General features: G+C 49.1%; 2 protein-coding genes across 8 annotated transcripts in view; one reads left to right on the top strand and one right to left on the bottom strand.

Annotated features, from left to right (window-relative positions):
* Positions 1-2,857, top strand: part of SLC8A3 (solute carrier family 8 (sodium/calcium exchanger), member 3) — a 101,506-nt gene extending 98,649 nt beyond the window's left edge. For all 6 annotated transcript variants that reach the window (XM_014941835.1, XM_014941833.1, XM_014941834.1 and 3 more), the window contains 3 exons: positions 191-290; positions 1,445-1,720; positions 2,234-2,857. In XM_014941835.1, the coding sequence (XP_014797321.1) occupies positions 191-290; positions 1,445-1,720; positions 2,234-2,610 (753 nt within the window). In that variant the 3' untranslated portion in view covers positions 2,611-2,857. The remainder of the gene's footprint in view (positions 1-190; positions 291-1,444; positions 1,721-2,233) is intronic.
* Positions 2,858-10,382: 7,525 nt separating this feature from the next.
* Positions 10,383-16,523, bottom strand: part of SMOC1 (SPARC related modular calcium binding 1) — a 90,874-nt gene continuing 84,733 nt past the window's right edge. Inside the window, exons 11-12 of one of the 2 annotated variants that reach the window (XM_014941839.1) lie at positions 15,449-15,499; positions 10,383-13,743 (exon numbers count right to left, since the gene is read on the bottom strand). In XM_014941839.1, the coding sequence (XP_014797325.1) occupies positions 13,727-13,743; positions 15,449-15,499 (68 nt within the window). In that variant the 3' untranslated portion in view covers positions 10,383-13,726. The remainder of the gene's footprint in view (positions 13,744-15,448; positions 15,500-16,523) is intronic. The other variant, XM_014941840.1, reaches the window with a different exon arrangement.

The following is a 16,523-nucleotide window of genomic DNA, read 5'->3' as shown; positions in this document are numbered from 1 at the left end:
ACTGAGGAGGCAGGGGGTGGCTGCTTTTTCAGGGAGAGGGCTGCTGGAAGAGGAAAAGGAGTATGCAATGCAATAAGTGTTGGGGAGAGGGCTTGTTGCACCTCCACAGTTTGGGAAGGGTCTGTGAGATGACAGTGCCTTGCCCACTAGCAGCCAGTTTAATTGCTCTGCATCTTTATTCCCAAAACAGAGCACCGTGGACAAGCTGATTAAGAAGACGAACCTGGCTTTGGTTGTAGGCACACATTCCTGGAGGGACCAGTTCATGGAGGCCATTACTGTCAGTGCAGGTAAGGGGGACATCAGAAAACTCACACCAGCTTTGGCAGGGTTCATGCGGCCTGGGGCTCAGGAAACAGCGTCTGCCTGGTCAGTGATGCTCAGCTGTTGCGTGCATGGTGGCCATCAGCAAAGCCAGTCCAAAGAGCTCCTTTGCTCCAAATATACTGGACTTTTGCAGATGCATTGTTGGGGGTCCAGGGGATCCATCTTTTGGTGTGGAGCCATTCAGGAGGCCAGTTTTCAAAGACTTTATGTCCACTGGCAGTGCTCCTGCTGCTTCAGTGGTCTGATGACCAGCATACAGGCAGCAAAATCCCATCCTGGCTGGGCTGCTAGCTTTGGTGTGCCCAGTGCTGTCCTGGTCAGGTGGCTTCTGCTGCTGGAAGATGGGCTGTCTGCCATGGCCAGTAGAGTCTCTGGGAGTAGGGAGGGTTACCACATGCAAACAGGTTTTTTTCATTCTAACAATTAAGAGAAACTTCTTCTGTGGAAAGAATACTTCCATCCTTGGAGAGAGCAGGCCTACTTTTCTCTTCCTCTATCTCTCTCCTTCCTTTGCTTTCTGCTCTGTGCTCCCCAACTGCTTTCTCTTCCTCCAGTTTCTTCCCATCATCTTGCATCCACACAAAAACCAGCAGTGCTTCTAGCCTTGGGGCTGACCTGGCCCATCAGGCTAAGGACAGAACCTCTCCAAGGGGCTACAGCGCTGCTGCTGATTCCCTCACACAAATGGGAAGTGTCTTCCTGGGATGCTGCTGGTGACTTTCTGCTGTTTTACCCCCCCCCCCAAAACATCATTTGCCTATGTGACTTCATGGTGCCCCTCAACAGTGATCTCCACAGGCTGACACATACTGAGGGACTGCCTGTGGATGGGACAGGGATGGGGATGGAGTTTGTCTCTCTGTGAGTACAGCACCCCTCTGCCACCCACCAGCCCTGCAGGCTCTGGGGTGTCCCGAGGGGCACCCCTCTTGCCAAACCTCAGGGACCAGGTGTGCCCTGAGCCCACTGTTGTGGCTTGCACCACGCTGCCTTGTCCCAGGAAAGCAGCATCTCTGGAGCCCTGGGGTGGGAGGGTGGCCAAGCACGGGCTGCAGCCCACCCCCATAATCTCAACCTGCCCCATCATGAGTGCTGGACCCTCCCACATTGTTTGCAGCGGGTGATGAGGACGAGGACGAGTCCGGTGAGGAGCGCCTGCCGTCCTGCTTTGACTATGTGATGCACTTCCTGACCGTCTTCTGGAAGGTGCTGTTTGCCTGCGTGCCCCCCACCGAGTACTGCAACGGCTGGGCCTGCTTCGTTGTCTCCATCCTCATCATCGGCATGCTCACAGCTGTCATCGGCGACCTCGCCTCCCACTTCGGTTGCACCATTGGCCTCAAGGACTCAGTGACCGCCGTCGTCTTCGTCGCCTTTGGCACTTCTGTACCAGGTGGGACGGCCTTGGGGAGAGGATGGATGTCACAGAATCATAGAGTCATAGAATTGCCCAGGCCGGAAGGGACCTCCAAAGGTCATCTAGTCTGACCTCCCCGCAGTCAGCAGGGACACCCCCAACTAGACCAGGTTGCCCAGGGCCCCGTCGAGCCCCCCCTTGAATATCTCCAGAAAAGGGGCCTCAACCACCTCCCTGGGCAACCTGTTCCAGTGTTCCACCACCCTCTGGCAGCTCTCCTGCTTCCGAGGAAGCAGCTCCGTCGTGGGATGGGGTTCAGGCTGGGAGGAGGGTCCACAAAGCCCTGTCCCTAGGCAAGGTCTGCACCCCACTTGGTGGCAACACGGGGTCCCTGGACATGGAAAGCAGGGGTGTGCACCAGGAGAGGTCTGTGTCCCAACTGGGCCAGTGCCACACCTGAGCCTCCCTTGTCCCCTAGACATGAAGGGTTGCCCTTTTATCCCATTGGACCCCCCAATGATTTCTCTTTGTCTCCTCCCCCAACCCCAGACACGTTCGCCAGCAAAGCGGCGGCCATCCAGGACGTGTACGCCGACGCCTCCATCAGCAACGTCACGGGCAGCAACGCCGTCAACGTCTTCCTGGGCATTGGGCTGGCGTGGTCAGTGGCGGCCATCTACTGGGCATCGCAGGGGCAGGAGTTCCAGGTGTCGGCAGGCACCTTGGCCTTCTCCGTCACCCTCTTCACCATCTTCGCCTTCATCTGCATCAGCGTCCTCCTCTACCGCCGGCGGCCCCACCTCGGGGGGGAGCTGGGCGGCCCCCGGGGGTGCAAAGTGGCCACGATGCTGCTCTTCGTCAGCCTCTGGCTGCTCTACATCCTCTTCGCCACCCTGGAGGCCTACTGCTACATCAAGGGGTTTTAGGTGGTGGAGGGACGGTGCCGCCGCGGGGAGGGACCCCCCCTTCCTCCGTTACCTCACCGGACACCAGTCCTGGAAGCGTGGTTTCACCGGAGGGGACGTCTGTCCATCCCTTGGGGCCCACCACTGCCCAGACGGTCGGACGGCTGGGCACCAAGAAGGGCAAAACCATCACAGAGGGGAAAAAAAAACCAACAAGGAACAAACAAAACCCACCCAAAATGATACAAAAGAAAAAAAAAAAAAGCAACAATGGCAAGTGTTGAAATAAAACAAACCACAGTAAACCCAGCCACTGACCCCATTCAATGAGATTAAGACGTTTCAGCTATCTCCAACGGCCACCTCTCCTCTAGGGGCTTGTCTCCTGTCCTCCCGAGCTCCCTTCCACTGTACGGAGATGTTTTCTTGGTTTTACTGGTTGGGAATTGCAGAAGTCTGATCAGGAATTTGGTTTTTTTCTTTTTTTTCTTTTTTTTTTTGTTTGCTTATTGCTTTTTGGTTTGGGGGGGGGCACGCTGCTTGGTTATTTTTTTTTTCTTTTTTACTACTAAAACAAAAAAAGTGTTAGAAATCTACTCTAAAGCTTCAAGCTGCCGTCAGTGCTGGAATTGAACACGTGTATTTTTTGAAGCCACAAAAGACTGTGATACAGTCAAAGAACTTTTTCACTATTACCCGTTTCCTCCCTCGCTGCCTTCCATTTCTTTCTTTTTTAAGAACATCACAAGACTGATATATTTTTAATACAAACACAGACACACAGGCACACACACACATTCAGTGACAAAGGCTGGAGCATGTAGCATCTCAAATCACCTGCCTGGGCTAAGAAAAAAAGGAGGAAAAGAAAAAAAAGAAAACCCAAACCCCAACCTTCTACTATAATACGTATCATGTATATTTTGACTATGGCATTTCTCTTTGTATAATTAACTTTGAGCTTGTGGTACTGCAGGGAGAGAAAATTATGTTAATTTACAACGGATGAAGAAATAAATGGCTACCCATGATTAGCCTACCCTTGGGGAGCAAGGGGGGCCAGGGAAAGCGGTACCAGCTCCTTGCAGGGGGGGGGTGGTGGGTTTGCTGCATGGTCCTCCTGCTCGGAGGTGGAAATGAATTCAGGAACCCCTGGGTAGTGTCCCCATTTGGTCCCAGCCCCGTCCCACCCCGAGCTGTGGTGTGGCTGCCCTTTCCCTCCTTTGCTGCCCCACTTTTCACAGCCCCCCCCATCATCTTGTTGGTGGTCTTCAGGCCATTGAAAGGCTTAAAAACTGCCAACCCCCCCCCCATCAGGACTCCTGTAGCATCTCGAATACCTTTCAGGAATACCAGATAGACAAAAAGGCATCCTTTTCATTTGAAGTGCATTTCTTTTTAAGGGGAAAACAAAAACAAAACAACAAACAACCACTACGAGAGTGTGTCATGAATTACATCAATGGCTGCAAATTGAAATGTTGGGTTGGTAAGAAAAATAAATAAAAACTATACCTATATCTATATAAGCAGTGCTATCTAGATTTCAGGCCATTGAAAGGCTTAAAAACTGCCAACCCCCCCCCCATCAGGACTCCTGTAGCATCTCGAATACCTTTCAGGAATACCAGATAGACAAAAAGGCATCCTTTTCATTTGAAGTGCATTTCTTTTTAAGGGGAAAACAAAAACAAAACAACAAACAACCACTACGAGAGTGTGTCATGAATTACATCAATGGCTGCAAATTGAAATGTTGGGTTGGTAAGAAAAATAAATAAAAACTATACCTATATCTATATAAGCAGTGCTATCTAGAAACATATTTCTTAATGGAGAGCCCTGGAAGAGGATGTTAAAACGTTATTCTTTGTAAAGTATTTGCAAGATTAAGATAATTTAGTCTATCCAGAAACAGGTGCTGTAAAAGGAAGCGTTTTCTTCGTAAAGTTCCCTTATAATAAGCCAAACCTTGGGAGGTAGCGAGAGGGTCTGCCCAAAGATCCATCTCTGCCCACTGCAGTGCTTTCTGCTGCCCCAGGAGGAGGTGGCCATAGGTTAGGAAAAATGCAATGATGGGAACAAGGGTGTCACGGATAAAAAAAAAGAGATGTAACATTATAGGAAGTGACTGGATGAGAGCGATGATGGTCCTTAACACACAGATGAAATATTTATTTTCATAAAAAAAATAATGTTTATCAGAAATCTATATCTCTATATAAATGTGTATACACATAAATTTAGAGAAGAAGGCTCCTTCTCAGAGGAGCAGCAGGAGCTTTGCTGGTGGGAGTGGGTTTGAAGCCAACAAGCATCTGCCCTCCTGCCTCCTTACCCTCCCCTCGCCACACCTGTGGGAAAAGGCCTGAAAAGGATGGGCAAGAAGCCCCGAGGCCAGGCTCCTGACAAGCTTGCTGGTCCTTCTGGCCTCCAGCTGTGCCAACAGCCACCGAGAGCAGCTGCTGATGGCCACCACCGCCACTGCCCGCCAGCCAGGGACATGGGTGACACTGAAAGAAAAATTACAGAAGTCCTCCAGATGCTGTCTTGGGAGGGAGGAGGGGGGTTCAAAGCACAGCTCTCAAGGGGAAGGTTTGTTACCATTGCTGTGTTTTGATTTGGGACATATAAAGTCTGTTGAGCTCTTATTTTACCTGTGCCAGCTCACCCACCCCTGGGTAGAGCCTGGCCTGGGGCCTTGCCGTGCCGTTCTTCTGTTGCTTGTGCTGTGTCCATCCACCACGTGCTTCTCATCCGCTTCCTTCTTCAGCTGACCTTGGGGAGGGGCTCGGGGGGGGTACCTGGCTGCCACCTGCACGGGGACATTTGTGCCCTCCATGCACGAGGGTGATCTGTGCCAGCCCGACAACATCCATGGAGTGTTTCTTTCTTTTATTTTTATTTTTTACTTCATTAAAAAATATGCAAGCTGAAAAAAAAAATCAGGTTTGGTGCATTTTGGGATTTAATTTTTATTTTATTTAATTTTTTTTGCTACAGCTTTTTTATGTTTTTATTTTGGGTGTTGCAGTCTGCTCGCTCCTGCTGTCCTTTGGGCAGGTCCCTGGACTTGGTGGCACTGTCTCTGGCTGGTGGAAAGGAGATCTTGCTGGTGGTTTTGTTCTCACTGCTCATTCCCCTCTGTTGTCTCCTGCCAGCTTCCTGTGGCAGCCATTTCAGCCTCCCTCTCCCTTCCATCCCCACTCCTCACCAAGACCCCATTCCTGCTGTGGTTGCGGGCAAATAACATGCCCTGACATTGGGAGGGAAATGATGAATTGATGAGGTGATGAAAGGAGCTGCTGTGTCCCTGGGGACACGGTGCCAGGGCACGGGGACACACGTGGTGTGGGGCCAGTGGAACCTCTGGCTGCCTTCCCGCTCCCAGCTGCCTTTTTCCACTTGTATTTGGGCCTGGACCCCCAAAATCCCCTTCACAGTGAGCCTTGTGCCAGAACTGTCCCTGTGTTCTGGGAGGTGGGATGGGAGGGACCCCCAGTTGGGCGTCTGGACTACAGGCCCGGTGGCCCTGGTGGAGCACCTGTGGGAGGGAGGCTGTTGCTGCACATCGCTCCCTCGGGACGGTCACATCTCCACAAACCCCACCAGCCCGGCCACAAAAGCGAAGCGCTTTCCTAACGCTGCCGATGAAAAGCCTCAGCAGACCTGGACCTGGGACAGCCACTGGAGAAAGAGCTCTGACTTTGACACTGAAGTCAATGTATTGTGAGTCCAAATAAGCTGCATTTCCTCAGCTAGCTTACGAGAATGTCTTCTGGGACAGTGCCAGAAGCCTCACCAAAGTCAAGACATATCACATCTAGTGCTAACCCCCCCAGCCATGAGGCCAGTTATCCTGTCAAAGAACGGAATCAAATCAGTTTGATACGATTTGTCCTCAGCAAAACATCAACAAATCTATTCCAGACATATTTCTTTTTTACAAATTTATAAATCTACCTAGGGGATTAGAGAATAACTCACTCTTGTGAGTTCTCACGGAGGGATATTAGCACATCAGGTCTATGATTGCCTTGGTTTTTCTTCATCTCGATTTAAGTGATGTTGCCACGCCATCCCTACGTCCCCCGGCATCTCACATGCAGCCTACAATGCTCCAACAGCAATCCCACATTTTATATCTTCCCTTTTCACACTTCAGGATTTTGAACAGCTCTTGATCCCCTTTAGTGGTCTCTGTTTCAAAACATCTGAACACCTGAAACAATCATAAGTGCTCAAAAGATACAAAAATTCATGTTCATGTTGGGCTGCAGATGAACAGATCCAACTTCAGCCACCTTCATATAGCTTTGCCTGCTACAACTTGCCAGCTCAGAGCGAGAACATCCAAGTCACTTCAGAAATAGCTCCATCTCCTCAGCCAAATGCTGCGTCAGGTCCTTTCTGACACGGTGAAGTCAGCAGGGATTACTTGAGGGGGTCCCAGCCAAAATCATGACTGAGGGAGATGACAGCTATGGTGCTTTGTGCTGTGCAAAGCCAGAGCTGCCCTGTATGAGGGGCATTCAAACTCTGCAGCTTTTATGGCTTGAAGCACAGCACTGAGACGCTAGAGAAGAACTCACAGAATCACAGAATATTCATGGTTGGAAGGGACCTTTGAAATCCTTGAGTCCAACCACCAAAAAAAAAACCCCAAAAACTCCACCACACCCACCCACAAACAGACACAAACCAACAATCTTGGCCACTAGAGCATGCCCTGAAGTGCCACATCTACATGTTTCTTAAATCCCTCCAGGGATGGTGACTCCACCACCTCCCTGGGCAGGCTGTTCCAGTGCCTGAGCACCCCCTCAGTCAAGTAATTCTTCCTAATATCTAATCTAAACCTCCCCTGCTGTAACTTCAGACCATTTCCCCTGGTCCTGTCATTATTCCCTTGAGAGAAAAGGCCAACACCCACCTCTCTACAACCTCCTTTCAGGTAGCTGGAGAGGGCAATGAGGTCTCCCCTCAGCCTCCTCTTCTCCAAACTAAACATGCCCGGAACTGGCATGTTTAGCCTCTTCTCATAGGACTTGTTCTCTAGACCCCTCACCAGCTTGGTGGCTCTCCTCTGGACACGCTCCAGCACTTTAATGTCTTTCTTGTAGTGAGTGGCCCAGAACTAAACACAATACTCGAGGTGAGGCCTCAGCAGTGCCCAGTACAGAGGCACCATCACTTCCCTACTCATTTCACCAAGCTGAAGGTGAAGGTCAGGCACAGTTCTGAGTCCTTCACTCACACACCAAAAAGCAACGCATTAAGGTTCTGTTTTGTGGCGGGACTGAATTTACCTACTTTAGCAAGGTGAGCTGAATTCATCTGCTCTCCAGACTGCCAGATCTGAGCCACTCTGACACCCACAGCAGGGCCACCTGGTTGTGAATTGCATGCAGGAGAGCTGGGCCTGCCATTCCTGCTGGCACCAGGGAGGAGGCAAGGTGTGGAAACCTCCATCTCCGGGGGCCACAGACGTCTGCCTCCCTCATCACTCAACACGCACCCGCAGCAGGGAGCGGGTCCAGATGAGGCAGGGAGCAGAAAGCCACCCACCACCACCACCTTGTCCTCAAGGCGATGCCCACTGGCTACGTACACAGCAAGGCCACCGCTCCTCCACCCGGGCTGAGAGACAAAGGACCCTCTGCTGAGTCCCAGCATGCTGAAAGATCAACATAACATGAAATAAACATTCATTTTGTGCTTTTGGAGTAAGTGGGACCATCCGTTTGTGCTGAATGAGTAGCACAGAGCTGGTGGTGCCTTCTGAACAAAAGCTAGACACCTCCTGGAGTGCCCAGGCCAGGCACCACTGAAAAACAGAAACAACTATTAAAATCAGCAAGCAGGGCCTCCCATACAGAATGGCAGAAAACATCCTTTCTCATCACAGCAGCCAGCCCCGGGTTGTCTCACACACACTCCATACAGGGGCGATGCTGGTATAATCCTAGTGCCAGAGGGCAGGGGGGTTGGTATTTTTTTAACCCACTTTGCTTTCAAGGTGTTTTCCAAACTGAAGAGCACCGCTTCTGCAGATCCCGCTCTCCAATTTAATACCAGCTTCTGGAGGGCTGCCAAGTTATTTTGCCTGAAATGGCTTGCAGGAGCTGGCTGCTGAGATGTCAGGAGGTCGGCATTCCGCATGTGGATTTTGCTAGTTATGTCAAAGATAAGGGGGAAAGGGGCAGGGGAGGAGGAAAGGTCTTCACCGTTGGAAGCAGAGGCAGAAGCAAGCTCTTTGCAGTTCTTACAGAACGACTGCGCTGCCAGGGAAGGGTGAAGGCCTCTCAGAGCACCTTATGTTGACCCCAGAAACAGGAACCACAGCCAATAAATTGCTCTTTTTTAAAAAAAAAATTCTTTTCCTATTTTTAATTGTCTTGCAGAACTCCAGAGATGACAACTACTGCTCCCCCCTTTGCCCCACGACCTGTTACCTTGGTAAAACAAGGAAGTTAGCTTGGTTTCCCAGTGTATTCTTGGCAAATCCACTGTCTCCTTTGCATCTCAAGCCAAGACTCTAAGCAGACCCCTCTCTGCCCATCTACAAACAAGGCAGCACCTGAACACTACACAAGCAGGAACCCTCCCTTTGGGACTGCAACTACAAAATCACAGAATCTTCTAGGTTGGAAGGGACCTTAAAGATCATCTTGTCCAACCGTCAACCTGACAAAAATAGACACCCACACAACAAACGAGAAGCATCACCATCACTAAACCATACCTCCCAGCACTACATCAACCTGTCTTTTGAACACCTCCAGGGATGGTGCCTCAACCACCTCCCTGGGCATCCTGTTCCAACGTCTGAAAACCCTTTCAGTGAAAAAATTTTTCCTAATATCCAGCCTGAACCTCCCCTGGCGCAACTTGAGGCCATTTCCTCTTGTCCTGTCGCCTGTGACTTGAGAGAAGAGACCGACCCCCATCTCTCTACACCCTCCTTTCAGGTAGTTGTAGAGAGCAATAAGGTCTCCCCTCAGCCTCCTCTTCTCCAGGCTGAATAACCCCAGCTCCCTCAGCCTCTCCTCATAAGACTTGTGCGATCTGACGTGCAATAAATGCGTTGGCTCCTTATTCAAGAGATTTACACGTGATCAAGTAAAATGACATAGATAGTGAATAGAAAACTGGTCATAGCTTCTTGATAGGAGTAGTGTGTGGCCTCCTCTATCATGGACCTGGTGCTGCAGCCTCCACCACCTCTCTGTTGCCTAGGAAATAGTATTTTTCACAAGAGCAGCAGCTCCCCAGCATAGCTTGCTACTTGTCACCTCCGAGGATTAAAAGGTTTCAGAAAACACCTACCAGACAGCATTTCAGGCTCCCATATTATGAGGCCTGACCTGCAAAAGTAGAATATGAAGGCCCCCAAGGTCAGTGGGTAGGAGGAGATGTGAGATGCAGTGCCTGTCTTCTATCCCTGCTTTAGGGAGATTGTGCAGCGAGATCCCACTTACCTGTGGGTCCCACCTTCTGTGGTCACCTCCACTCTCCTGCTGAAGCTTCACAGCCTTCAGCAGCCCAAGGCAGATGCAGGCAGCTGCCATCAAACCTCGGAGAAGCACTCCAGAGTATGTTCAGTTCAACCTGGAAGCTTACACACCGCAGAGAAACATCCAAGGACCTCAGATTTCAACCAAAGACTGCCACATGACTGGGAGCAGGGAAGTCCCCTTCCCTCTCCTATGACACTGCGTAGGTAACAGAACATTATGTGAAAGAGATGAGTTCTGGAAATCACGATTCAACAAGAAATCACCACATGACACTGGAGCAAAAGTTATCTATTTTATTACAAAAATCAAAATCAAACAGATGCCTTTCAGTCTAACAAACAATGCCACGGGCAGAAATGTGCTGGGGCAGGGTAAGTTCAATATAAACTCAGGCCATGGAATGTGGTGCCTTCCACATGGATGAATCCCACCATAATCCAGTTCCCTCCAACACACTACGTCCTTAGAGGATCAGCAAAAAAGGAAAGACTTTAGCTTCTGGCAGGAAGAGCAGATGACTTGCACTGTGGAGCCCTGGTTCTCTTCTCTGTCCCAGCTGTTTCCAGCTGTCATTCAAAGTAGAGCTGGAGAGGCCCAGGAGGACTTGAAGGATGAGGAGAGACATGGCCAGGGTCTGCTTCCAGGCACAATGCTGACACCCCCAATGCCCCAGCTTCAGTAGGACGCTACTGACGCAAGGCAGAGCAGAACATGCTTACCACCACCAGATAAGGACATGTTTAGCCTGGCAGCCAGGTGCACTGGCAGTCAAAGCAATGAGAGAAGAGGGAAGCTGAGGCGCTGCTCTCTTCTGATGAGTACAGACTGTTTGGACAACTCATAGGATGAGTTCCATACATTATATGAATAGGGACCAGTGCTGTCTGCATGAGCTCCCAACACACAAACCCAGAACAAGTAACCCAACCCCTGCCCAGACATCGCACAATCACGCTGGCCGAGTCTTGCAGGCCAATGTACAAGTGTTGCCAAAAGCTGCTCAGAGGCCAGCAAGCCACCATGCTGGGACTTGGACTTCTCTCGGGAAAGTAAAGGGGGAAGCAATATAACGCTTGGGTCCCAAGCCACCCATAATGTCAGTTCCAGCACAGCAACACGAACACCCACCAACACCAAAGCCAACATCAACAGCCACCTCGCTCAGCTTCCTTGAAGAACTGACCCAATTTTTACTGCAAACTACAAGTGAATGCAGGCCTTTTAGAGAGGAAGGACACAAGGATGAGGAAAAAAAAGATGTAGTAACTTTTTCAGCAGCTCTGCACTCCCCCCAAAAACCTTGTGGGGCATTGCCTGGCCCCAGTGGCTGGCTGACAGAACTCCAATAGGCATCCAAGTGGCTGCTTTTGCTGGATGCAACTATACATTAAAAAAAAAAAAAAAAGCAAAACAACCATCAACCCAGCAGCCAGAGCTTTTACATTCCTAAAACTAGCATATTAAAAAAGGAGAGGTTTTTTTTTTTTTATACAGTTGAATTCTTTACTCCTACAAAAGGATTAATGAGTGACAGGGACACTTCTAACTATACACCAAACCAAATCATCTCAACACACAAAAGATGTGTCCTGGGCATTTAAACAGAGAAGATTCAATCAAGAAGATGGGAGCTTACAGGCCAGTAAAGCACATACATTGTATGTGAGGAACCATGAAGATCCAGCAGCAGCAGGATCTGCTCTTGTTAAAGAGAGTTCTTTACATTACGGTGGTGTGATGTATATTTCAGAGACTACCAGATGTGGTTTTAACCATGTCAAATGCTTTAATCAAGCTCCAATCTACTTCCCAGAGGAAGAGTTGTTATTATTACTATTAAAAAGATTTTTATAGAAAGATTGTGGGGTTGTTTTAACTTTCCATTTTGGCAACAAGGCACTAACTTACTGCATAAGGACACTCCTGCTTCGATGTGATTATCTCAAGATCTTCTACCAAAGCGACAAAGCCTCAGGGCACAAGCCCAGTCTCTACAGCAATGCGAGTGTTACAAGTAATTGTTGGTGTGATCTCATGTTAGCATGGCACGTCATCATCTCCAACTTCAGGTTCTTAGTCAGAAGGGGTGGCATGAAGATCACCAGGTCTGAAGTGGGAGGCTGCTCAGAACATTTCCTATCAATGGGCAAGTGCTGCCAGCGGTTGGAGATGCACAAAGCAAAACACCGCGTGTCCCACCACACTCTGCCCAAACCTAGGATTGCCAATATGGGTGTCCCTGCCCTACCCCTGACTCTACCACTGGATCTGAGGTTAAGTAAGAAACAACTCTGGAAAAAACTGCTGGTGGTTGAAACAGCCCCCGTGGCCCCAAGAGACTGTGGTCCTCAGTCCAAGCCTTCAACTGTTACTGGATGTGACAACACAGGAGGCAGTGATTACAGCGGATGGGGTGCAGTGACACTCTAAGCTGGGCAGGCACACCACCAGGCAGGAGAGAAGCCTGGGATTCACAACCACCAAAGACAAGAACAGTCACTGCAGACACTCCTTTACCAGCGTGGCCCAAGCTGCAGAGCTGAAACACGAGTAAACCAGGCTCCTGGGAACCAGCAGCACAACTGTGTCTTTCTACACTGACAAATATGTTCTTTGCTCTTCAGCAAAGCAACAGGCAGGCTGATGCTGCTTTTAGCAGGCTGCTCCATATTTTTATTGTTGTACAACATACAGATGAACGCTTTGTGAGAGAGGAAGATGTGTGACTTCACTCCACCAACTCTACTCGGCCTGCAGCTCCCACGTCCTTCCTACAACGTTCGATTCCCAAGATGGCACATCTTTGCCAAACACGTCTTCTGGCCCTGGGTACTAATGCATTTGCAATTCATTTCTGCCCAACTTGCAACAGGTGCAGAAACTATTTTTGTGTGTCCTCAATAAAACCCTTTTCTATCCCTACTTCAAGCAGCTTTGCAGTGCACCAATACTTAGGCAAAATCTGTGCTCTCTCAACAGCCCAACTGCCTGGGAGTTGCACAGGGCTTTACAGTAAGAAAAGTAGGGGTTCAGATGCTCCCAAGAAGCATTTGGTGCCTGGGGCACTGTGTGCACACCTCAAAGCACAACTGCTGATATACTTGCTCCTTCGTGCATGGCCATGTTAAGGTTTGCAACCCAATGATGGTTTGGTGGCAGAAATGAACACATTACTGTAATCCATTAAATGCAAAGTGTCCCTCTAGCCCTAACAGCCTTCAAAAGCAAAGGGAGGAACAGAACAGTGACTCCAACCCCTGTACAAGACAACTGTACAATTTACATATATATTTATATACAGTATATAAAATTCTCTTTCTTTGAGTCCCAGTGAACTCAATTTTACGTCATCAGTAGCTGTTCCAATTTTAAAAAGTCATGATCCTGCTTCCTCCCACTCTCTAAAGTATTAGATAATGGCATTGAAAAGCAATTAAAAACAAACCCAAACCCAAACCAATTATTAAAAAGTGCAAATGTTCTGGGTGCCACTTCTGCTACGTTGGATGTTGCTGATGCTGCATGCATGCTCACAGGCAGCAAGGTGTCTGTCCGTCTGTCGCTGGATCTTTCTTTCCTTTGGGTCGGCTCCTGCCTTCCCTTCCTGTCTTCTGCTGCTACACCAGGCGACCTACTGAAAGGGTGGGGTGGGCAAGGAAGGAGAAAACACGAAACAGAAGCAGGCAAAAGTGAGGAAAAAAATGGCAAATTAAAACCAAAAGGCCACCTGACAGACAAAGATACAGTACGGCCTCTGCAGCAGCCATGTCCCCAGAAGGCTGAGATCCCAGAGTAAGCTGTGAGGCTGAAAACAACCAGGGGCTAATAAGACAGCCTTGCTGAAAAAAGCATTGAATGAGTCACACGGAGCCCTGGGGACTGACGCATTTTTAAACATAAACCACCACTTTCCTCTCCCTCCTCCTCCTCCTCCTCCTCCGTGGAAACAGGCATGCAGTCTGGGCAAACAACTGGCCCCACATCTCTCGCTCTGCTCTTCCAGCTGCCAGGGCTGTGGGCATCCTGGTGGATGGCACAAGGGTGCTGCTTAGCAGCTCACATGGATGCACACACACTTGTTTCTTCACAAAGCTTTTGTTAAGCCCCTCATCAAAGGCTCTTGAAAGAATCAAGGCTCTTACAGGATCAGAGCGAGAGCTCTGTGGGTTAATTACAGGTGAAAACATGCTGAAGAGAAGGCAGAAGTAGGGATCTGGTTTTCGGAAAGCAGAAAGGTTATCCCACAGGCCTCACTGGGCTCAGCACTGATTGACATGCCCTGCCACAGGGGGGGAATATTGTAAAACACAAAGTTATTCCAAATACTCCTATTTGAAACTGACTACCCAGCTCTGCAAAAGGCGCTCGCAGTGCTCAACAACCAGCTCGTAAAAACAGCAGATTGACTTCAATGTCACACATGCAACACAGTGACTGGGGACAACCTGCCCTACACCAGCCACGCTGAGCCACTAGGAAAGAGGTTGAAGCCACAGTATACATTTTATTTTAATGCTTCCACTCAGCTTTTAGCAGCAGACAAAAATCAAATACGTGCTCAGAACTGAAGATACACCAGGAAACATCACTACATCAATGTGTAAGGCTTAGCTGATCTTTACCTTCAGTTCTCTGTTCAGCCCATCTTCTGAGGCCCAGATAAGGTGCCCAGAAAGGTAAGGAGGATAGCAAGAGGTATGGGAGGGCTCCTGTCATTAAGCAAACACATAGCCTAAGTCTTCTCAATACAGAAAGGAGTCTAACTGGACATATATCGGAGAGCTATTGAACAAGTGATGGAAGAAAGACAGGCAGGAGAGAACTGCTCACTGTTTCTCACAATCCAAAATGAGAAGCATCCAATGACACTGCGAGGCAGCAGGACTAAAAGCAAAGCAAATTGAAGTTGGGTTTTTTTGCCTGATGAAAGGGTGTGATTCACTGCCACAAAATACAGAGGAGAGCAGACCTTCACCAGGACAGAGAAGAGTCTTCATGGGAAGCTGTCCATGAAGTAATGTAATGTAAACACAACAAATCACCTAAATCATTGTTTGCCAGAAGCAGGGAGAATAGGGTAGGAGAGTGTTCATCCCATAACTGCTGTATCCTATTCTAATTTCTTAGCAATGTATTGTCTGCCCCAGCTGAAGACACAGTGCTGGACCTCGAGATGATGCAGTGAAGCTGCAGTTGTTATATTCACACCATTTATGAACAGCTTCGTTTTTCATCTGTTTCTATGTAGATATTTGTGTACAGAGGAGAGCAAGAAAGAATGAATTTTGGGGGACAGGGTTATCACAGGAAAAAATGAAACATTTTGACAAGATACTCACTGAAAGGGTTAAGGCCTTGTCTTTTTCCACTGGGGAAACTGCTCAGGCTACCTGTAAAATCCAAGAACCATGTTAAAGGCAATAAATGCCGTGGCATGACAAAGGAGCCTCCCCACTGTCTGCTGCCAGAGAGCAGGTTGAAAGGAGCTCCTCTGAGTGTGCACGCAGCAAGTCCTGCCAGCACTCCTTAAGATTCACATGCAAGAGTCAGATTAATGTGCTAGAGATGAGAGATGTTAAATACCTGGTGGTGTAGTATCTGAACGTCATGAAATCCAGAGGGTAAGAAGCAACAATTACAAGGTTAAACTTAACTGTGGAAGGAGGAAGAAGAAGAAAGGAAGGATGCAAGTAGTGTCATGAAGTTTCCCAAAGCAGTTTTTGCTAAGAGCAAGCAAAATAACATCATATAGACAGGGCACAGCCAGAAAAGTGAAGGTGTAGGCAATACAGATAGCCCAAGTTCACTAGATCTTTAGCTTGGACCAAACAATCAAACCAGTGCCTAAAATGCAAAGACCTGAACTCATACCTGGCAGAAGGGCAGGGACAGACCACAGAGCTGTGACTGCATCACGAGCGGAGCCTGACTGTAAGCAGAGAGGGAGCGACCACCCAGGGAAGTGGTTGAATCACCATCCCTGGAGGTATTTGAAAGATGGGTAGACGTGGTGCTGAGGGACAGGGATAGGTAGTGGTTTGGGCAGTGTTAGGTTGCTGGGTGGACTCAATGATATTGAAGGTCCCTTCCAACCCAGATGATTCTATGACTCCATGAGATACAGGCACACACACCCTACACCAGATGGAGCTCATGACAAGGGCTCTCACCTCAACAATTAACCTGTTCCTATCACGTGCTGGGCACAGACAGTTCAGGGATTAGAGGAGCTCTCGAAAGCACGTTACGTTTCCTGCCAGCTGCTTGGTCTGATCTCAGGTGAGCTGGGAAGGGGAACTCCTGCTCCCTGCCAGAAGCAGTGAGCCTCTGGCCACCCTCTGCTCCGGCCCAGCCTAAGACACTTATCTTTGATTTGTGCAGGCATCTGACCTGGCAAGACCAAGAGGAGCAGAA

This window comes from Calidris pugnax, unplaced genomic scaffold, assembly GCF_001431845.1.
Source record: "Calidris pugnax isolate Ruff unplaced genomic scaffold, ASM143184v1 scaffold56, whole genome shotgun sequence".
In the NCBI taxonomy this organism is placed as follows: Eukaryota; Metazoa; Chordata; class Aves; order Charadriiformes; family Scolopacidae; genus Calidris; species Calidris pugnax.
This window is presented reverse-complemented; position numbering and strand designations above follow the sequence as displayed.